The sequence below is a fragment of the Scomber scombrus genome, chromosome 5 (assembly GCF_963691925.1).
Source record: "Scomber scombrus chromosome 5, fScoSco1.1, whole genome shotgun sequence".
NCBI lineage: Eukaryota > Metazoa > Chordata > Actinopteri > Scombriformes > Scombridae > Scomber > Scomber scombrus.
The window spans coordinates 20,322,620-20,346,949 of record NC_084974.1 but is presented as its reverse complement, the minus strand read 5'-3'; the positions used below and the strand labels follow the sequence as shown (position 1 = coordinate 20,346,949).

General features: G+C 38.7%; 1 protein-coding gene across 2 annotated transcripts in view; it reads right to left on the bottom strand.

Moving 5' to 3' along the window:
• Positions 1-24,330, bottom strand: part of nbeab (neurobeachin b) — a 212,246-nt gene that overhangs the window by 57,012 nt on the left and 130,904 nt on the right. Inside the window, exons 39-43 of one of the 2 annotated variants that reach the window (XM_062419730.1) lie at positions 23,823-23,989; positions 14,449-14,573; positions 6,649-6,795; positions 6,185-6,217; positions 764-900 (exon numbers count right to left, since the gene is read on the bottom strand). In XM_062419730.1, coding sequence (XP_062275714.1) covers positions 764-900; positions 6,185-6,217; positions 6,649-6,795; positions 14,449-14,573; positions 23,823-23,989 — 609 coding nt within the window. The remainder of the gene's footprint in view (positions 1-763; positions 901-6,184; positions 6,218-6,648; positions 6,796-14,448; positions 14,574-23,822; positions 23,990-24,330) is intronic. The other variant, XM_062419729.1, reaches the window with a different exon arrangement.

The window sequence follows — 24,330 nt, the reverse complement described above, 5'->3', positions numbered from 1 at the left end:
AACATATATATATATATATATATATAGTGTATATATATATATAAATATTGCAGTTTAATTGAAAAAAATGCACTTGAAATACACTGGATTATAACATCTGTGATCTGATTTTTTTTATTTCTGTCTTTGATCTAATTTAAAGAGCTAATAAAACGAGCTGTTTTATATTTGTGTCCCATTATGGTTTTATTAAATGTATTTTTGACAGTAGTGAAGTAGGCCCAATAGGTACCATGCAGTAATATAATGAAATATGCTCTACATGAATGAGTCTGAAGGTCTAAAAAAAAAGTTTTTTTAAAAAAAGGGGGGGTGGGTAAGGCACAATTTTAAACACACAATTTAGATTTTTATGAACCACAATCCCATAAATCCCCGTGTATTATTATTAACTTGGTATATTAACTCTCACCTATACTTAGCGGTTAAGTCTGTACAGGAGGCCTAGCTATATGATCATACTAAGAATGGGGGGGGGGGGGGGGGGGTACAGAAATAATACAGGATTTTAAAAACACACAAAATGGAAATGAACCGTGATTGTGAAGAGAGCGTTTTAAGAAGTGAAGCGCACTTATCTGAACACCCCACCTGTGCAAATTGTTTTCCTTTTTTCATTATGCGTCAATAATGAATTTAGTGAATGTTTAACACCTGGCGGACAGTTACAGTGAAAATAGAATATACTGTGAAACATGTCGGAAAGCAAACCGCCCACTCTGAAACTTTGGGTGCACGAGCAACTTCCTTACATGTTACTTACTTTTGAGTCGACCCTTGTGAAGGCAGGGTCATCCTCGTCCACCTCAAAGTAGATTTCAGTAGTGGTGATGGACAGAGTCCCCCGGGCCACCAGGACAGGGACAACAAGCTGGGCCGGGCTACTCAGGACCACTGGGCCTGCAGAGTGGAAGCAATGGGAAAAGGGGGTAAGAGGGTGGAAAGGGGGGGACCAGCCACATGTCGAATCAGTGGTAATTTTCATGTGAAATAAAGCGAGGCTGAGGTTAATTCTGTAAAACCGACATTATCTATGCGATTACACAGGATCCATCACGCCCACGGCCTGCCTGCATCAAACTACCACTGCAGCCTGCGCGCATACAGATGAATGGAAATGATATGATTTTAAAATGAATTATTATAGTTCAGTGTGATATTACACATCATAAAAAAATCAAGACTTTGTCGGTAGTGTTCAGTCATTATCACTGACGGCGCGACAAAAGTGCGTCTTCTGAACGCGTTTGTTTCTCTTTATATTGTGCATATTCATATATGCATCACCCGGCCTACAAATAGACAGAGGTGTCAACATGCCTGTTTGTTTTCGGTAAGTGATGCACTTATAACAAAATATATGTTGTGATCAGATGGCATCATAACGCAAACAAGCCAACACTACTGAAAACATATCCTCATGAAATTAAACAATCAGTTAAATTAAAAAGAAAAATATTATTGTACATTTCATTTTGCATTATAGGCCTCTAATGTGAATTCACCATTGATATTTTGAGTCTCCTTTAAAAATAGGCTAAAGTGGATTCCGAAAAATGTGACTCTCGATACACCTTCGTATATATTTTTAAAAGCTGTAGGAAAACAATACAACTTCAAATCTCGTTTTCAAGTCTAAATAATTGTCCGTGTTTTAAGGTGGGTTTGTGACCCTGGTCAGCTGATAGTGATCACATCTTTATTTCAGTCTCCTCCCTCCTCCTCTCCTCCTCTGCTTCACCCTCCATGTTCTCAGATCAGTGTCGATGTGGAGCACCGTTACAGTGATTTGTCTCCTCTCAAACGAAAAGCTCTCGAAATCAGAATATTTATCGATCTTCTAAACTCCAAAGAGCCACTTTAATGTCTCATCAATCTTAATCTGCGTTCTTCAGCCAATTATGGCCGATCCTGTTACAGGAATACAAGTGGATTTCGGTCTCAACTCCCAGAGCGCTCCTTCATCGCTCTTGCAGACTGCAGTCAAACCATCCCGCGGTTTTTTCCCCTCAGTGTTGCTTGGGTCCATTAACGGTGATCCTATCTGCTGATGCTATCAGCTCAGGCGCTACATGTTGCTTACAAGCCTCATATAAGAGACAATACTTGCAGTAACCTCAGCCCGTGTACAGTTGAGATAAGATTTCGGTGTATTTAAAGAGAAAAAAAAGGGAAAAGAAATGTCGCCAGTGAACAGCAATGAGAAATGAAATAATTTAGTTATAAAATATAACCATCACTATTAATTCTATTAGTAGAAATAGTGGTATTTGTATTATTATTTTTTCTGCCTGTTGACATAAATAGTGCAATCTGAAAGGAATCTGACTTTATGTCCACTGGAGCTGAATTATAAGACCATCCACTTCTTATCAACAATAATAATTTCCGGCTGATGCTTTGCCTCAAGAGCTGCACACAGAGAAAGACACTAGCCTGAAGCATTAAGCCACAGCATCCGTTGCTCATAGGCAGGAAGAGGATTAGGCACTAATCCCCTCAGGGATCCTTCCATAATTAGGCTATATGGCATTAAAATGTTTACACGAGAATAATGAAATTAAGGGCAAGTTATACAGGATGAGTGGTGTATATAGGCTAAAGCTTGGAATAACGGGCTGTTGGGTTTTTCTTTTAATGAAAATGCAAATATGTGTCAAGTGACAAGCTGATTTAATGAAGTGATGAAAAGTCCTTTTTTGGTGTGGTGGGAGTTTGGGAGAACTGGGCAGGAGATGGGTATATTATTACCCACAATCCATCCACTGGACTACAGTGTTTGATTAGGATGCATTCTTTTATTTTATTTTTTACATTATGGGAGAAACACAAGTGGAAGTGGGCTACTTGGACACCTGAGCATTATAAATCACATGCAAACATGTACGTGGTGACTTACTGTAGACAGACACTACCACAGCTGCAATCATTCTAATCTACAGTGTGCCAAGTATAAGAAGCACAGCGCCTTATTGTTCATTTGAGTCACTGAAGCAATGATCATTTTTCCACTGTTTCATAATTCATAAAACATTCATAAAATATGATATAAAATATAGAGTAATATATATTGTGCTACAGAATATTTAATAAGGCTGCATAATAAAATATTTAAATCATACTAAATAAAAAATTCAAGCACTGCTTATATTTTGTTTTTGACACTACACACATTCTTTTTATATTAAGTAAAGACCTGTAGACCTTTGCAAAACATTTTGAGATACACATTCAGAAATGTTGTGTTGGTTTCATTCTTTTTATAAACATGTCACCACTCAAGGGATCAGTACTGTGAATGGGGACGGAAATGGATACAGATAGGCTAAATTAAGGCAGAACAAAATGGTTGTGGCTGCTAAACCACACTTCGGGGTATACAAACATGGTTTGGGTATGCCAGCAGAAGAGTAAAATCTACCGACTCTTTTCTGACAAGAGAAATGCCTTGTGAGGCTCAGACTCTTCTCTTCTTTCCTCTCACATGCTCATCTTAAGTTCCTATTTCACCCGATTACAATGTGTGCACACATAAAGGCTCATTTAATGCCAGTGCAAGCACAGACAGCATTTCCAATGTTTGTGGGGGAGCAAAACTAATCATAGGTTCAGTAACCACAACCGCCTCGGCCCTTGAGTGCAGGCGCCGCCCCTCTGGCAGCAACGGCAGGCACTGACCCAATGGCTGGCAGGAGGAGCACTGTTGTTGACAAGGATCTAGTCCCGGATCTCTCATTAAGGCTGTTCATGCCTGAGATAAGATACAGGCCAAGCACAGACAGTGCATCCTGGTAAAAACATTACCCAAATGTTGCAGTGTGAAGGAGCTCCCCTATTGGTAAAAATATGAACTAAACATAGATTCAACATAAAAAAAACAAAAAAAAACATTCCGAATCCCATCATCTATTCTCTAAAGTCAATGTCCACATTCAAAGACTGGTTTATAATTTGGAACAAGCTCACACCTCATAAATGCCTGTATGTCACTCATTACCTTATCCTCAGCAGTTCTGGTTTATACGGGTCATTATTAGCTCTATGAAAAGGACATCCCACTTGTATTTTGACGCTCGCCTTTCGATGGGGCAGCACAGGGTTCATCTGACAGACATGGCGTGTTTGGCTGCCGACTGGCCCTGGGACAAAGAGGAGGGGTTAGCCTCCTTTGAGATTCATCTGTGGCATCTTAGAGGGGATTTCACTGCTCAGCAGTGCCCTGGTTCAGCCTGAGCCTCATATACTAAGCCATGATAACTCAGCAATGGATACAAGTCAATGAAACAGATATTATAATTAAAGTGTTTGGGAATTTGAAGCATTGAGTCTACTTTTATATAATTTGTATCTGTAAGAAACTATGCTATGTCTAACATGCATTCCAGTGGTAGCTGTAATCCTGCACATATTTAACACATTTTGGTAACAATACAGATGTCAACTAGAAGGATTCTGCAATTAAACCTATGACTCCAGTTAAAACAAACTTTAAAGCATATTGCAGCCTGTTAATAACTTGTGATGAAATTAGCAACATTCTTATTATTACTAAAATTGCACAATTTCCATATCAGTTTTGTTATTTTTAAGGACAACCCAGCTCATTAGTGAGTGAATTATTTGAAAGTAGGACAACGTCAAACATTAGGCAACACTGAAATTAACTATTTCAATAAATATGTCAGTTTGATGGCTAAAAAATGTGTATACAGTATTTTCTTTTCGTTTACATCATCTAAAGTAGCAATTAACCTAAAATAACAAAAGTGTCGATAACAATGGCCAAGACTGATGGAGAAACTGATTCCTTTACTGACTTTATTATCCTTGTCACAGGAACACAGGGAATATTTTTGGATTCTATGATGATTGCCAGGGTTGAGTATGACTTTATATTTCACTACAAAGCCTGTATCATTTAGGCATCACTAGACGCTGCTTATTTAAACCGCCAATTGTTTGTATGACGTGTTAAGTGAAGATTTGGCTCTACTGAGGAGTACATAGTCCAGCATTTTTGATCTGCGCTCAAAATTCAAGTAAACTCTGGCTAACTTACCTTTTAAAGCCATAGCAGTTACTTGTAAAGCTGCTCAAGGTTGGCTTGATGGTTTGGCTCGAACACAGCGTGCGATGCCAGTAAAATTACAGGATGTTTGGGCAAACGTTGCCTTGGCAGTGAGTTGCATTATTGACTGAATTGTGTCAGAGAGTGTATAAAAGCTGGGTTAAGGTATTGGACATAAAATAAATAAGTACAGATTAATAAAGTTTTATATTTTATTTGTCTTTCCTCAGCTGTTAAGGGCCAAAGAATCCCTCAATGATGGCTCACCGTAGAGAGAATGAGGGTTAGTTTAACTAATTAATTTGTTGTTGGCTCTCCCTTAAAATCCAAATGCTCACATCCACACAGAAAATACACATTTTTATGCAATTTCCTTGTCAAGGTGCTTTCCAGGTTCATTTCAAATGTAACACATTTCATCAAATATAATGAGGAGAGTTAAATTTTTGTAATTTTTATTTATTTATTTATTTTTGAATTAAATGAACCATCTACTAGGAAAATACAATTATACAGAATATGAAAAACAAAAAATAATATTTAAATTGATTATGTTGCGATATTTATGGTGATATGTCTGTTTGATTCGGTGTGTGTTTATTATGCTGTATTTTGATATAGATTAATGAAATGTTAAATTCAGTGTTATGGGATTTTCACTTCCATCCAAGATTTTTTACTCACTAGTTTTTTAATAAATTTTAATCAGTATCATCATGATATTGTGAAAAAAAAGTGTTAACAGGTATCTTACATCAGGTGAAACTTTAGTGTGGCCTTATTCAAGTGTAATTAGCCATAGGAACAGCATTATCACTACATTATAATGATCTGTTAGTCATTTTTATTAATATTTGTACCCTATTAGTCATTTTAATATGAGTTAAACAACTTGAACTTGGTACAGCTATTGAATTCATAAAAAAATAGTTTTTGGATTGTATCACCCTACCCTTGAGGATACCATTTTAGGCAACAGTTTAAATAAGGTCATTGTAATATCAAGCACTGGGAAGCAATGATTCATATCAACTTTAATCACTGATTGCAAGAGAAATTTGTAACATATCTGGATTGATGATCTTTGCAGTGTTAGTTTAACTTTAGAAGACTTGCCTCTTGAGGCAAACACTTGATGAAGGAACCGTGCTGATGAAATCCAAAACAAAACAGAGGAGGACACTTATGAGACAAAAACAATATTAAGCTGTCAAACTTAAGCAAACCTGTTCATATCAGCACAGCTAGATAAGTATTTGGCTTCACAAATACAGTGAGCCATATACTGCAGGGATCAACCTGTAAACACAAACCTCAAATACATATGCAGATATATTTTAAATACTAAATTATATTAATGGCAAATATCTTTAAGATTCCCCTTTCAAATGTATTGTTGCCAGTGCACTATAATGAGTTAAAAGCTACTTAATTGATCCAAACAATTAATTTCATGTACCGATATTAATCACTGTAACTATCCCAGCTATAACGAGGAGGACAGATAAAAGACAGGCGCCGATGCTCCAGCAGAAGTGGTGTTGACTTGGGGTTAATGAAGGAATTCTGTGCTGACTTACCACCCAGGTTGTCCATCTCCTTCTCCTGCAGCAGGCTGACGGCATCGTCGTCTCCCTCCAGCAGCAGCTCTGTCTCAGGGTTCTGGCTGGCCACGGTTTGGCTGCGGAAGTTCTTCTTAGACTTGACCACCTCGTCCTCCTCTGTGCCTGGGAAAAAATATGGAGAAGAGAGTCCGTTAAATACAAACTTTCCGAACTCCTCGAGCTCTGATCAGTATCAATTGTTGGCTATTCCCATGTATTTGCCATTACCTGATTGAGTAATTTACATGCAATCTTGCCTGCATTGAAATTATTTATGAAAAGGGTAAGCTGCTACACTTGTTGATTGAGCAGAGGTTGACTTTGAAAAAAGAAAAGAACGATGTAGTAAGAACATCTGCTAAGCCTTTTTTTTTTTCAACACAAAAATCTAACCATAAATAATTGAGTAAACCAGAGTTATAAGCTTAATGGATTCAAGTTGAGTTTACATGGGAGGCCTAAAACCAAATTAGCAGTGTGATTGTTTGTAATGTGTCAACAAAACAAATCAGCATTTATAGGCTTACACAATAAATATCATTACGTCTAGCAAAAGAAAAAAAAGAATAAAAGAAGCATCTCTGCATGTAATATACAATGATACGCAGGATGAACCTGATATGAGATATTCACTAATGTGCTTGCCATAGCATATGAAAGAATGTCAGGGTACACATTAGCTCACTGAATACATTTCACGTGGTTGAACATCAGAGGTGTTTCAGCTTTTATTTTTAAACAAGGTCAACAATGAAACACTATCTGGATCTTGAAAGACCAACAGCTGAATCGAGGGATACATCTCAAGCTCGTAGTCGATTAGAGATATCATTTCTGCTTTTGGAGGCTTGACAAGAGTGAGACTGAACAGACATCACAAATTAGGAGGCTGCTTACACCAGGACTATATCATATGGCTATAGTGGAGCACGCTCATTGAAAAAAGATGTGTTCATCCATTCTGCAAAACAAAGAAGTCTCACAACACATTTATCAGCTTAAATCAGCTCATCACCAACATGTGCCTGCCACACGGCTGCTCATGACGTTTATGTGAATTTGTCTTTCTGAAGTTTAATGTAGGAAATAACCAGAGGAAAAGGAACGAAAGGAAGAACACATATTACGAAATGGGAGGTGGCTGACACCCGTCTGACATGTTTCCTTTCAGCACAGTTCTTAATTCGCCTCTCCCTCCCCTGAGGAACATGTACCTTGTCTTGAAGAGGTCACATTTGACTGTTGTCAACATTGCTACCAAGAAAAAACTCTGCTTCCTGCTCTGTCTCATATCTGGTGTGCTTTCATCAGGCGGAGGGAAGAAGTCTTGCGTTTCGGAAATGAATTCTGTGCAATGTTAAAGGCAAAAGCCAGCCAGCGGTCAGGGATCAAAGCAGAATGAGTGAAACTTAAAACTGTAATTCTGTAAACCATCATTATGCTCAGAGTAAATGAGGGAAAGCACAGCAGACATGCTGATGTTCTGATTGGCAACTTTGTATGAGGTTGAATAGACCAAATAAACTATGCTGATTTCTACACGCACATGACCAACATCAACCGGAACAGTGCAGGGTAGAAGATTAGCTTTACCCACAGAGCAATTTAGTTCTCACAGAAAACATAATATGGTTATAAATAACGAGAAATGAAGAGGTATGACATGCAGGAGAAAATGTGCTGACATGAAAAGCGATCTGGTCATGAGTGATAGCCCATTGACTCAAAGACATTCTTGTATTAAAAGTGCAGCAGTAAAAACAGCCGCCATTTGTCACTATTAAAGGACTTGCTGTGCAGTCGTGTCAAGGCAGACTCGTTAGAAAGCTTTTCGTGTGCTCACCCTTGACCGCTGTACAGAAAAACAAAGAGAAAGCGACCCTTTGAATATCTGATATAATTCATATGAAGTGTGTGCAGGCTGGGGTTGATGCTACTGTATGTGCACATTCGTTTTTTCACCTCCAGAGCATTCAGTATAATAATATAACGTCATTTATAATTAACATAATTTATCATCCTTGAATTCAACTAGGGTGTTCCTCAGCAAATTGCATGATCAATAGGATATTAAACTGATCTTTAGAAAAACAGTTTAATTGGTTGAGTGCTTTTAAACACAAAATGACAAAAACTCATAAAACTACCAAGGAGAACAATTACAAACAGATGTTTAAGTTTTGGGTTAGGGTTAGGGTATTTCTCTCAAATCCTATTAAAATTGTGTTTCATTAAATCAATTGGTAAAATTTACACTGAATAGAAGAATCTTGGGTTATGTCGTGTCACACCAACTAGCATCCATGTAATTAACTTTACAAAGTCAGCAGCTCACCAGAAGCCAGTGCCAATGGCTTTTCAACATCCCTGAAAGAATGACAGCAGTTTCATGTCATGTCTGCTCTCAAGTCCTTCAGGAACAGTGCCAGAAGAAGCCACCAATCACCAGTCTCAAGGGTCCTCTTGTTCAATCACAGAGTTGAACTGCCTTGGAGGACACTAATTACACTCAGTAAAGTGCATTGCAGAGCTTTCGCGACCCCATTGGAAGCTGATGAAGATCTGCCAGCTGTGACCGAGGGGTTCAACAAGGTCTTTAGTTCTGCACATTTTTCTAGAAAAAAAGCTGAAAATATTTACACATTTACTTACTATTGGAATCTACATGTATATGGGTCCTAGATGTTCACCTAAATTTGTTTTTATTAGTAAATAATCACCTGAAAAGAATTGTTGTGTTTTTATTACCTTAGAATGAGTCATTTATATCTACATAGGGAGCGGGAGCGGGAGTGGGAGTGGGTCCTCTGCCATGGAGCCCACCATGTTGCACCACCATATTTCTACAGTAGCCCAGAACAGACAAACCAAACACTAGCCAGATGCTACTAAATCAAACACACTGGACCTTTAAGGCATAGTATTGGCCATTATACAAACCTCCATCACAGAAATATGACATTGAAACTAAAATTATATTTAGATTTTTATTATGATTTATAATGCAATCTTGAAAATCACAAAGAGAGGAATGTGATCCTTTTTACACCCTATAATGAGACCCCCATGGCCTTTTTCCTGCTGATGTAATGTGGTGTGAGACTAAGTTTTAAGTGTAAATCAATGGCATATTAGTTTGATTTGATAGAAGGAGCAGAAAGGCAAGATGTTTTTGTAAAAATTGTGATGATCTTATTATATGATTTTAAGTATACAGCTAGTAAAACAGGATGAGGTCACCATTAGATTCCCTGTTTTTATTTAATAAGTGACAGTTTTACAGGAAGTTAAAATGTCAATTCAATTGTATTTTTAATTTAATAAATGAAAAGTTGAGATTAGTACAGAACAATCATGAGCAACAGTATTTTATTTGACACAAGACAAATAAATTATGATCTTCCTGGAAGCCACGGGGGAATGAACTCAAGTAAAGGTATTATTTTGTGAACAAGCGAAAGCTCTGCTGAAATAAACTTTATATTCTCAGAGAAACTTTGGAAACATTTCATTGTTCAGTAGTTTTACTATTCAATATGGAATAGATAAGAGTTTAATGGCCTTTAAAAGACTTGAATCTACCATAATACTGTTGCCAAGGGTCCATGTTTCATATACTGCTATGCTGTGCTTTTGTGAGTCTCCTATGTGTTACACACCCTGCCTCAACCACTTCACCACCACTCCTCAAAAATAAATCCACATCATGTTTTACTTAGGGTTCAACTAACTTGTATGGGTACTTCTTCTCAAGAGGAAAAAAAAAAAAAGAAAAGCTGATCACACAAATACTTGGGTAATTCAATATACACGACTATAAATAAAACACAAAATTCCTCAGGTTGCTCATTTTGAGAGGTTTTCATGAGGTGGTTTGATAAGTGATGCAAGATCTGGATAATATGCTGGAAAAAGGTCAAATGCGGGGCTCTTGAAGAAATCACTGAATGTTTGTCAATTGATATGACACAGCTAAAGCTATCTTGACCTCTTCCTAAACACAGACTTCAAAAAAAGAGCTTAAACTTTCGAGCTTTTGCAGGAATTATTCTGTTTTATGTCTCATCCTGTCAAGTCAGTAGATAACACGCAATACTACATGGTTCCATCGCTTATTTACCACACTATCTCGTAATGTACATCAGTGTTTTGAGCAATCTTTCCAACCTCCATATAACGTGAGCTCTATAGAATGTTTTAAATATATCTCTTCCGTTTCCCAGACTCTATCTGTTTCAGATCCTGCCCTCCTACGCACCCTCTCCACAGGCTCCACATTCCACATGGAGAGAAAAAGTCGTGTCCACGGGATTGCATTACCGCTAAAGCGATGCAATTCTGCCCTCTGTCTCTTCACTTTTATTTACTCTGCACTGAAAGATGAAATGAGAGGAAAAATGACAGCTTCATACTTCCTGTGATGCAAGCCATCCGTTTTGCAGAGTGTGTGTTTTGAGACTGTTAAAGTAAACATCATAACTTTGATGTAGGGGAGTTTATACAGTGCAGACGCTTCCTCTTGGGGTGATCTTTATTCAATATCCTGGGATGTGCCGTGCATGTCTACTGTGCTGCCAGAGGTTACAAACAACCTCATCAAAACATTAACAGCAGTGTCTAATAATACTCTCATCTGGACCTGAACTCCAGCTGTTTCTGAGCAAATCATGTATATATATATATATATACTGGAAGACTGCATTCAAATGTCTGGATTTGAATGTTAGCAAATGTCGTGATGTAATTTCTCACAGTTTAATGTCTTTGATTGTAAAGCTACAGAAGGTTAATATCGCATCACGAGGCCGGTGCCTCTGCTGCAGTAAAGAGTTATAAAGATCTCTGCCCGGGGCAATCAGCTCTGAGAGAGAAGCTCCTCACCTGAAATGAGACAGCAAGGACACCTGGAGGTAAAACACCCCGTTAAACACTTGGATCAATATTAACGTGACTTCCATTTCATGCTTGCCCAATTCCAGTCACCTAACAATACACTCTAATACTGAGCCGTGGCTGGCTGTAACAGGGCAGGTTATTATAGGCAGAGGGCAGAGACAGAATGTGCTGGCTAAGCTGTCAATGCCGCTAATAGACAACGAGGTAGAGTTTAACCTCCCATCACATACATCCACGAATGTACACTCACACAAAGACACACACTTTGCACAAAAGTGATTACGAAGGATGCATCGGTGCACTGATTTTGCCAATAAATCAACTTGATTATTTTAAAAAAGTTTCCACCCCACCTTTCCACTAGGTTGAATTTCAGTTGTATGACTTTTAGGAACAATGTTAATTTTTCAGAGATGATCTACAGTTTCAAAGAACAGTGCAAGACTCTTAGATGCTGTCAAAAAACGACATGGGCCACTCACTCACTGAAATGTTATTTGTGAAAAAAAAAAAATCTTTCCAGCTCACTTTCATTTTCCCCAAGTGAGCCTGTAAGACTGACGTTTACTGCGAACACAACAGTGTAAGTCTGCCCTCTTCAAACACAGCATTGTGGCTGAGCGTATATTGTCATATCCTGCTGTCAAACCAGAAACTGTGTATTCAATTTGGACAACCTACTGTTACTCCAATAGTCACAGATTTTAAAGCTTTAATAACGACCCTCAATGGCAAACTCACACAAGCTGCTTTGTTTTACTTCTCTGGTGCCTATGCAGTAACGGTAACCCACTAAAAAGTTCTATAGAGTCCTTGTCAAATCCCAGAAACAAAGTCTGGATATTATGACTACTGGATATCCACCTCTGAGCCTCTGCACCAGGGTTATCTGTTAAAGATAGGTCTTATCTTTAATACCATGGTAATTAAATGTGAATATTCATAAAAAACACAACCTGTCATAATACATTTAAACAAAAACTGCCAACTGTCTTTGCCAACAAAATCTACTGAAGTTCTACAAAAGAACAAAAGATCCTTCTCATTTCAGCTCATAACAAAACCTGGCCTACGCTGTGCAACCACATCAAAGCCTGCTGGAATAATCCTGAAAGTGCAGCTCACCTCTCAAGGAGAGCAAGAGGGCCATCCGACCGCAGGCGATCCCTTTCACTTGACAAGTTTATACATTATTCCGCTCATTAAAACCACCACATGCCAGCTGGGCTTCAACAAGTTTTCAGTCAACTGCACTGAGGCACTAATGTCAAACAACAGAAACAAAACTGCTATCTCAGAGGCATATTCCTGTGATTTGATGTGAGTTATTTTAGAGCTATTTTTGGAATTTTCTTGAGGAAATATGTTATATAAGTCACTAAATGAGAGAATACAAACATATACTGTAGTAGGACCAATTTTGGGAAAAATTGTCAGTGAGCAAAGAATTTGAGCAATTGTGTAAAGGTTAAAGAGGGTAATGAAAGATGCCACCAAAATATAATATACTGCTGCCTTAACTATAATTTTCTTCAGCTTTTATACAAATTTGATCCAGGTTATCCACCATTATTATTTACTGGTTATCATTTACAGTCAAAGGCTATATTCATGTAATTTATTAGCAGATGATACTGAAATTCCCTGATAGCTTTTCAATATTTGTTTTTTTATTTATATTTTTGTTTTAGTCAATTTAATAGTCTCTCTCTTTACATTCTATTATTAAGTAAAGAAACAGGGAACGTACTCTGTTAAAGTGTATTATCTGTTATAGTGTATAATCACCTGAAAACAAGGATTGCAATGTTTCCATTATCTTATAACAAGCCCTTTATATCTACATAGGATCCTCTTCTATGGACCCTAGTTTCTGTAGAATCCCAGAACAGACAAACTAAACTGGCTCTAGAGAGCCAGTTTAGTGACCACTGTAGGTTCTCCTACATTCTTGGAGGGGGAGGGTGAGGCATCTACAGTTGTTCACAATCTGAAACCTCACTCTAAATCCCTATAAATCTTACACACTGGTCCTTTAAAACTGCTAATTGCTGTGTTTTCCTCCCAACAACAGTATGAACACATCACCAAAAGCCTGCAAAATTAGCATATGGCTAAAAATAATAGAACTACTACAAAATCTAAAGCAGACGGAGCAATTATTGCATGTGTGTCTCATATATGGACCACCTGCAGCCGAGGCTGCAGCTGGCATGTGTTTATCTGCAGAGCTGCAATGATCTTCATACAGCAGCTGAAAGCAGACAGATGACATCCTGAACCAAGCCAACGGTCAGCATCAGTAGCTCAACGCTGAGATACACATGAACATTGTGGTCATCATGTATGTGCTGCTGTAAGTCTCCAGTCATTTTATAGGGCTACCCTGAACATAATGCATTGCCTGTTTTCTATTTTCTATAAAGAAGGTGCTTACTCCATTAATTTCAGAATCAATTCATTCACCCTTGTGCTTTTAATAAATTTGCTCTGCTATTCAATTGAATTGGGACAGAAGGGCCAAGGGTGTTTAATAGTACTGAGCTGCTTTCCTTTAAAAGTCGGTGTTGCATGACATAAGGCAAAACTGACACAAGGTGGTGGGCAACACTACAAGACTGCCCAGGTCAATAAGAAAAGTTTCAGGCAAAGAGGAGAAAACAGTAAAAGGAGAGATCCAATTTGTTCCTGAGAATGTGTTTTGATGGAAATAAAAAAGTGCAATAAAATAGACGTGTCATGTTCAATTCACAGGACTCATAAATATGTTACTATAAAAATGACCCTTAACCTCAGCTGAATAATATGCTAAATTTTTCTATGATGCTTTAACGGCAACACTGACATTCAAAGTTAAATGTGTGAATTTTCAGCTCTCACCATACTCCTGCAATGACTTGCATGAGACATCCAAGTGGGTGGAGCCAAATGGGTTCCTGACAAATCTCCGCCTCCGGCGCAGGTCATCTTCCCAGTAGTCGAGACGCCAGAAGTCATGCAGCTGACTATAAAAGAGACAAGAAGACAGTTAAGTACAATCACAAATTGCATGTGCACTCGCAACATGAACATTTTAAATTTAAGTATCAAAAAAAGAAAAAAGAAAGAGACAAGAAGACAGGCAGTTTAGACAGAGCACACGCCTCTCATTGATGGTTTGGTTACAGCAGCTACTTCCTTATCACAGGAAAACATCTTGAGGAAAAAAATCAGGCCACAGATAGCAGATTTATTAGGCTGACTAGTGGCATGCTCTGCAGAGGCCCAGTAATGTTAGCTCTGCTAAAGCCCATAGCATCAGAACAGCAGGGAGCAGCAGCAACCACTGCGCACATAAATCACAGGCACTCCCATTAACTAATACAGCATCAAATTACAAGTATAAATGGCACAGCTTGCCTCCTTTTTTACAATGTTTTTTAACAAGTCTTGTAAATCAAAGGTAGGAACCTCAACGCAGACAGCGTGGGGTTTAATGATCGGGGTCTTGGGGCGGTTGAGGCATGAGCCTATAAAACAAGCCCCCTCCCTGCATATGTGGAGCCATGATTAAAATAATGTGCTGAAATATTCATTGAAATGATTCCCAGAGCCCTGGAGCAACCCCACAGAAAATTGCATTTTTATTCATTATTAATAACAGCGAATTAGGGTCGTAAAAAAAAGAAAAAGAAGAAAACAGTTCCAGCATGTGGTAACCATCTTTATAAATGATTATTCCAACATTAGTGAGGACCTGGGATAATTTTATTGCTTGCAGCTAATGCAAACCATTAAGCATCAGGACTAGCATTAGGTTACTAAGTGCTGCTTGTTCCAACTGTGCACTAGTTGGAGCTATTTCAAAGCCTTTATGTTTCCTTTGGAGGGAAATGTAGCACAAAAAAGTCTTGTCTTAATTTACCCTTAACAGGGAAGAGGTTAGTTAAAAAAATAGCAATGATTCAAATATTTTGTGTTCATTTTCTTTTAATCTAAATGTGAGGAAATGTGGCATCACTGTTTTGGTTGAACTTCAACAGCTACACAACAGTATGTGCAGATAGGCTAAAACAATCCCATATCACACACTTTCATTCATACAGACATTTTTATTGCTATTTACTCCACAAACAGGAACTCATTGATGTATAACATGTTCTTATCTAAAATTTGTCCTTACCTTCATGTTATAAAAAAGTAAAACACACAAAAAAGCCATCCAAAGCTCCAAATGAAACCTTGGATCTATACTATATGTCCAAATCCAAGATTTTTCGGTGCGTGCAGGATACAGTAATGGCTTGGCTGGCAGCCTTTTATTTCATTGTATGGTTTCTGCCCCCTTCCCTGCCACAGTATTGAGGCAGTCTAAACAGATTAAAGTGTTACAGGGGATCACATCACAAAATACAGCCTCCTTGCTCCATGAATATAATATCTACAAATGTCAGAAATCAAGAGGCTCAGGAGACTTAGCCTGGCTCTGACAGCAACAAGAGCTCAGTTTCAGTTAAATATCAATCAAAATTGAGTATGTGTGTGTGCGCGCATGTGTGCGCGTGTGTGCACGTTGTATGCACAGAGTATCACGAGCCGCTGCATGCAAAGCAAGACTAACGCCTTGAGCTTGTCCCCTGTCAATCTCCCTCAAAGCTTAACTGAGGAAAAGAGAGATGTCAGTGGGTGGAAAGGAGAAACCCACGTAAATGATATTGTAAACGCAAGATTACACAGTGTGAAAAATGTAAATCCACTGTAGGCAACTGGACGATTACTGCTGAAGATTATGTCCCCTAATTCTTAGTGCAAATAGACAGCAGATGACAGTGGGGGATAAATCCTCCCCTTTGAAGATTTCCTTTTACCAGTATTAACTGTATTTGATGCGTTTTATTTGGTTCGCTAAAGGACGCTCATTTGGGTCCAAGTTTAAGTTTGCTTTCAGCCAAAATAAATTAATCTGTCTTAAACAGAAATCTAATGCAACAACAAACCACACTCCCAACAATGACTGATTAGTGAGTTTGATGCCAAAATTTTGTCCTGTGCAGATGGTTTCAGTTTGGATGTGGTATTCTGGTGTTTGACTAGAACCTGTGATATTCTAGACTATGTGGTCAATACTAGACCGGATTTTGACTGTGCCAAAGTGCTGCACTGAAGGAACCTCCTCTCTGAGGGTGGTCCAGAAAGTGCTCAGGAGGATTGGACTCCCAGTGGAGATCTGCAGCCAGGTGCTACTGAGCTCACACACAGGATTTCAGAGGTGGCCTCGAGCCACCAAACCACACATCCATATTTTAAGAGTGTGTGTGTGTGTGTGTGTGTGTGTGTGTGTGTGTGTGTGTGTTTGTGTTTGTGTGTGTGTGTGTGTGTGTGTGTGTGTGTGTGTGTGTGTGTGTGTGTGTGTGTGTGGGGGGGGGGGGGGGGGGGGGGGGGGGGGTCTGCATGTATATTTGACTCAAACCCATATAGTAAAATTGTACTTGGCAAGATAATGCACACACTGCAGACAATATATTCTCAGTAGAGGTGGTAAACCCCAATTCCTGCCACAGAATCATTAATAGAAAGCTGGTTGTCTGTATTGTCTCTGTAACAACAACAAATTGTCCATCCAATAGCATTCTTTATTAAGCAGAGTTGTTTCGAGACCTCCCTATTTTCCACATCAAATGTGTCTGGTTTCATGACAACCATAAAGAATGGCTGTGAGCCGGCCTCCTCCTACTGGCAAAATTTATTGGTCCAGTCACCCATCAATCACCCAAATGGATTTCAAACCACATTTTAAAAGCTAATTTTCCAGCACTGATAACCTACTACAGGAAACGGGAGCACCATTATTTATGGATGCTTTCAGACTTGCTAAGTGCAGCAGGATAAATGTGTAAGAGGACTATCGTCTATTCTCCTCTTTTTCAAATAGGTATTTAAAGCACATCTTTCCTCAAGGAGTGAGTGTTGAGGTTTTTGAGGTGCCAGATCTAACACCTCAGCCTACTGGGAATGTGTTTTGTTTGTAAAAGGAAAGGGGAAGCTGACAGGCATAATTCACAATAAGATGGGGAGGAAAGGAGGAAAAGAAAAATAAAGGGATTGATAACAGTTTTATAGGAAACTATAATATCATTCTAGAAAAGAGAGATACTTTCGACAGCTGTCAAGAGCTCATAATGGAAAAGAGGATGATATATTCTTAGCACTACAGTTGTATTAGGGCAGCAAAACATTGTTTCCACATATTTTCTCTGATTCTTTGGAGAGCAGTATTGATGATCTAGTAAGAGTAAACTTGAGCCAAAGCATGATAAGAGCGTTTCTATTACCAGGTTAAAGGTGCTTGCTTGAGGCTTGAATTGTCTGCAAAACAGCAAAAGTAGTCTAACACTCAGGCCACGTTAGTAAAAGGAAAACAAAAACTATAAATTACAAGTCAACTACATCAGAGTACTCCAAGCTGGCTCAAATCCCTACAATTAAGATGCAATTATTGAAATAAAAGTAATTGAAATAATACAACTAATTAAGTCCATCTGCTTAATAATTAACGTCATGGCTTTAAGTCACTTAAACAAGAATGGCCAAGTGAAACATGCACAGGGCTGGATTGCAGACAGATGAGGATCTCACTGTTAAGGATTTCCTTTTTATTCTATTTATGCTCAGAGGAGATTTGTGTGAGGCGGTCGGGAGGAAGGACAGGGACATGCTGATTCAATAAAACACCATTATACTCCTTTTAAAAGCTTCCATTGGTGACATGAGTAGGGGGTAATTATAATAAATACCAGTAATCAGTGACAATTCTATTCAAAGGAGCAGTGACTGGTTTCTATCACACATACACACACGCACGCACACACGCATGCACGCACGCACGCATGCACGCAGGACAAGTGACTCTTTCATTTTCAGTTGTCCTAATAGACTCCAACTATGAGTCCATGAGGAATTTACTTGAGATGCAATTGTCACTGTTCTGTATTTAAAAGTAGTGATTCAAATATTTATTTAAAAATACTTAAAAATAAAAAAGAAATGAAATAAAATAACACTTTCATTCATAATCCAAACAGGATTATCGAGGAAAATCTGGCACTATATTCAGTTCACAAACTTAAGACACATTACTTTCCTGAAACCATCCTTTTGAATCTATAAAAATGACAACCACACATATGCATCCTTAATGAGAGGGATTCCTCACATCACAAAAATCCTTGTGTAGCCAGTCAGATACTAGAAACCGAAGAAATGCAAAATAAAAGAAAAAGATAGTCTGTCAACCAATGCATTCTTTTGGTGAGCATTTTTACACCACATTCCTCAACATACTGCTGCAACATCGAGAAAAAAACAACACACGCGGACACTGTGCGTCAAAAAGTGGTGACTGGGAACCATATGGTGGATGAGCATTTCTCAGCCCACTGCTTTCAAAGTAACCTATAAACCGAGAAAAAAATACTGAGTAATTTCCTCTATAAAAACACATCAAGTTTGATCATGCATGATGCGAATGCCAAGTGTTAAGTGACTTTGTAGCCAACATCATGATCACATTATCACAGATGGCTGGAAATGGTACACAGAACTTTCATCTCTTTATTTTCTCCATTTCTTATTATCACTGCACTCAACACTGATGCAGACGTGAGGACACTAAGCTACGATCCAAGTGCTTCTAGTTATTGGATATGACTGTTCTTTTGTAGATGAAGAGATGGAGAGTAGACACACTGGGCAATGGGTATAGGACAAAGACAAAAGGGAAACAACACAGCAGCAACAAGATAAACTCCAGGTCATCTGGTGTAATGAAGACAGATGGACGCTATCAGACGAGGGATGAAGAGCCATACTGTACTGTAGGTGAACTCTCTTGGATCGCCAGCTTTGCGGATCTCCATCTTTCGTCGGAAATGGGGCACAGTCAGGCGATGCCCGGCTCAATTTCAACACCCGATGAAATTGATGATTGTGTGAATGGGCCTCTTTCCAGAGATATTTAGCACAGTGTGCAAGGTTAAGAGTGCCCCAAGGGAACAGAGCCCGTTGTAGGTCAAGAACAAATGCAAGTAGAATATCAGTTTGCAAGAACAAAAGGAGCATAATGTTTTAAATAAGATCTAATTAAAAGAAGAATAAAAAACATTATCACTTGCAAGCTGCTTTGAATGGAGTTCTATTTAACCCTCGCTAGAGAGTGGACTCGAAAATCATAGGTCTTTGGTGGAAGACATAATAGCATCCTTTACGGGCTCTTATCTAGCAAAAAAAAATGGTGATTTGAAGGCATCTTATTTTCCAGTAATTCCTGGTGATACTAAATGCTACTAATATATTCTTACTTCTAATATTCTACTATTTAACACAAAGTAACTCTTTAGCGGAATGCATCATTTTGCTACTCTGGATGTGGGAAAAGGTCATATTTTGAATTACGTGTGTTATACTGTCGAGATGACTTTTGTTAATATTATGCTCAATGACTCAACCAGAGACCTTGGCCTTCCTTTTCTGCCCTGGAGAGGTTAACAAACGTCAAACCCTGTGAGACTATCAGGCCATTTGGGTGTAACCCCCCATTGCGTTAGTGGACTTCTATTAGAATTGATAACCCTTTCAGGCGAGACCAAGTACTCTGGGCACATCGTGAGTAAAAAGGTTCATTCCATCACAAAGTTATTATCCACAGGCAGATTGTTACCATTCATCACGTGTGAGAGATGAAACTCACTGTTAGTCAAGGGAAACGGCTGTTTCACTGCCTTGCTGCAGATCGATATATGCCGCCATTTTACTTTCTCTCGTCTGCTACAAAAAAGTAATTATACAGAAGAAATGTTGACAATCAATAGACTAGTCAGGTAAGGTTAAGGTCTGCTGTGGGGGCCAGCAGAGGCTATCCTGTCAGCTGTCAGTGATGCTGCTGATGTGAACATGGACACCCGCATGGGAATAAAAGGAGGTTTGTCTCCTTCAGCCCCTTTTACCTATCTGTTAGGTTGGTTGTGTCGCCACAATTAGTTCCTGAGGAGTGTTGGTAAATGAATAGAAGTGAATCATAGGGCAAAGAAGCACTGAATCTCAGATTGTTAGTATTTTAGTTGAAGTGTCAGCAATATAGATGTGTCTGTGTAAGGCTACATTACCTGTATAATATGTAAATTGAGAATGATGGACAGACGAGAATACATTATGTTCGTGCAGTATAAAACCACTTCTGTGATGTAGAAAATAATGCTAATTCTACATTTTAAAAATACGACAAAAATGAATTTATAAATATAAATAATTATAAGCTGGTATGTACCAGTCACTGTGTAATTGTAACCTTTTTATTGTGTGTGAAAGAGTTGCTGTTTAATTTACTGTTCAGCAGTGCGAGAGAATTGTAGAATGAGAGATATTTATAATACTGCCACAGTGAAATAGTCCAGTGTTACAAAAATGGTTTTCTTCAATGAATTCATCAGCCTTGCCTTGACATCTACTTTCACTTTAGACGAATCTGAACTTTATAATCCACTAGCAGGGTTCAGAGGTCAACAGCAGAGGGGACCAGAGGGCAGGGAAAATCACTCTCTCCCTGGAAAAAACTCTGACATCCAATTTTCAACTTGATTTATCAGTGTAAAGCTAAAATTGATAGTGTGTCATTACTGGGCAGGGAGCTGTCTTGGGGAGATGTATCAAAGCCTCCTCGTTTTGATTTAGCACGACGGATCAATACAACCCTATACTGTTTCAATTTGAGGAGTATTGATTTTCCTATGCTGGCTCTATACAGGGGGACATTCATCATCAAGCAAGCATATAGTATGATCTAGCAGGCCACCATAGGGTCTGATCTGCTTATTCTCCTCTCAGATCACATGACTGCACAGCAGCTGTTTTCAAGCCTTGCACAGATCATTTCCTTGTCGTCGGCTGTTGTCATACGTGCTGCAATACAATTTCTTACACTGTTTGCCGCACAGAAGACAACAGCTCAAAATGGAGTGGCCCTCAGAGGTGCAGATAAGCTGCATATGTCTGTAATTCAGGACAAACACATACACCTCTTAATGGCAGACCAGGTGGCAATACCCATCTAATGACTACAGTTGCAAATGCACACTGGTAAAAGGGGGGTATAACTACAAGTTATACTGTACTAGTTCCTGTGTCCTGCCTGCCTAAGAATCATTTTGTTTATAATATATTCTACACAAATGATAAATATCCTTTGGCATGTCTCAAGGCAGAACTTAGGAGTAAAAGGCAAAGCAATTTCAGTGCACAAGGGTAAAAACAAATATTAACAGCTAAAGCCTTTCTTTCTTTCTGCCTCTCTCTCTCACACACACACATGCACACTCACACAAATACACACACAGACATAACAGACAGCCACCTCAAAATGCTTGAGGGCTTTATATTTTACAAGAGCAGCATAAATGGGAAAGTTAATGTAGCATTGAATAAGACTAAGCTGTTGAACTGCAACACTGCCTTGAGCTTGTGAGCATATTGCATCATTTTTCTTCACCAGCAGGTTACCATTAAATTTGAATTTGTTGGAAGTTTTGCGGTATCATTTACAATGCATTCATGCTCAATAACCTTTTGCTTCAATGCAAATGCTATGCGTCTGAGAGGGACTCCATAAATATTTGAACAAGAGCCCAGAATTCAATCCAATAGATTTTGCCATGGGTACTTCTGCTAAGGTTCAGTCAATTTTATGAAAATATGCACTCTTCTCTGTCATAGCCAAAATATTTTTTCATTTGACCATATCTATGATGAAAAACATCATTTTGAATAACATTTGTATACCTATTAACTTAAATATGAGCTTAGATATCATATTTGTGTTAATGTACAATGTTTGTCTTGAAGCTCTTTAATTACCATCTATGAAAAGAGTAACACCTACACACAGATTTATTTTCACGAGTTTCAATCCCATTTAAAATACTCTTTTTTTTGGTTTTCTCTTCAGCCTTGTTGGCCTTGCACATACATTGATGTGCATAAAATATTGCTCCCTCTAGTAATTCTTAAATGAACCACTTCAACAGAAAAAAGGATTTTTGTAGAGTGAATTCTGCCAATACAACTACAACTGAATCATGAAGCACACAGAAAGCAACAGTAGCCCATAGGCTTCCAAACTATTTTATTCAATCCATGAAAAAAAGAAACCAAATGTAGCGGCTCATGACATCTGCTGTTTTGGGTGGAAAAATCTTTGAACTTTACAGCGAGTCATGTAGCCGTAAAAAGTAATTACACGAGCTAGAATATTTTTCTTGACAATGGTAAACGTGGTTTAAGATATGAAACAAACCCAATTTCAGCAAACACAGTTACACATCTGCATTGTATTTTCAAAAAAATGAATAAGAAAACCAAAAGCTACTGTTTCAGCAAAAAGGCACAATTCGTTTTGGCAAATCAGTAGTGGTGGTTTGTGTATAGTAAGAGTGGCATACTTTCTCTTGAGTGCCTGGTCTTTGTCAGGGTGCAGCTCACAGCATGATAAACAGACATATTCGGATCAATATTTGGTTTTACTTTAAACTCTGCATTTGACTTGAATCCACTGATCTGGATTTCACTGTTGAAAAAGACAGAAATGAGCATTGAAACAGTATCTACTACAGTTTCACCTGCAAGCATAACTGAACCTTCCTTGTCATATACTTTATAAAATTGCATGCATACTGTAACTTAGATCTATAACACAAGATAAATGGTCAAACTCTCAGCTCTTAGCTCAATACAAACACTTTTTTTTTGAAAGGCCGGTGTTTGCCTGATATAACAAGCTCTTGATCCTTCCCCTCTGCAGTGTGTCTGTGGGACCATGTGGATGCAGGCGAGTGGTGGGAGGCAGAGCAGGAGAGCCGGCGGTTATTTTAACAGGGCCCATGGGGAAGTCTGCAACTACCACCAGGTGCTGCTCTGTGTTACTGAGAGGGTCAATGAATGCCTGGACAACACTGGAGAAACACCCCCAGCCCCCCATCTTCCACCCCGGTCTGTTGAACAACTGGCCAATCAGCTGTCCCCAGGGGATTAAGCCACTCCACACTGTAATTGCGTTTGCTGACCAGATCGCTGACCCTATTGGATTCTGGGAAAATTACATTAACTGGTGGTCCCATCCCATCACTGCAGAGTTTTGTGAACAGGTAACTTTTGTCCTCTAGGTTGGACCTAACGTGGCCCATGTTGGTTTAAATGTGATCTTCATACATCAAAGTGAAGGGGCTTACCTCTGGGCCAGTGTCCCCCAGGCACCGTGCTTGTTGGTGAGGATGTTGACGATCTTCTGCTTTAACTGGTTGGCCGTCACATGGTCTCTGTGTTTAGCAGCACTGATCAGGTGGTCACACATTTTTTCTTCTTCTTTTCTATCAGCAGCATATTGAGCACAGTTGGACTAATTTGATATTAAAAAAAGAAAAAGAAAAAAAGGATAGTGGGGAAGCAAACATAATGTGTGAACATCATCATATATTTATGGCTTTAGGTACAGTATGCCCTGCCAAAAGTGATGTCTGACATTGTTGTAATAGCATTTGAGAATATTTTACTTGAATAAAGCCAGAATAATATATATCCTCTAATGGAGCATTTGTCACGCTGAAGAATGTTATGGCTTCATTCAGCACACTTGAGTGCATAAAGATATTAGTGGACGGCTGAGAGATATATTTCTGCTCCCTTGGAGGAGTGTAGTAAATCATGGCGAGCGGATGAAGGCAGTCCATTCCCTGAATG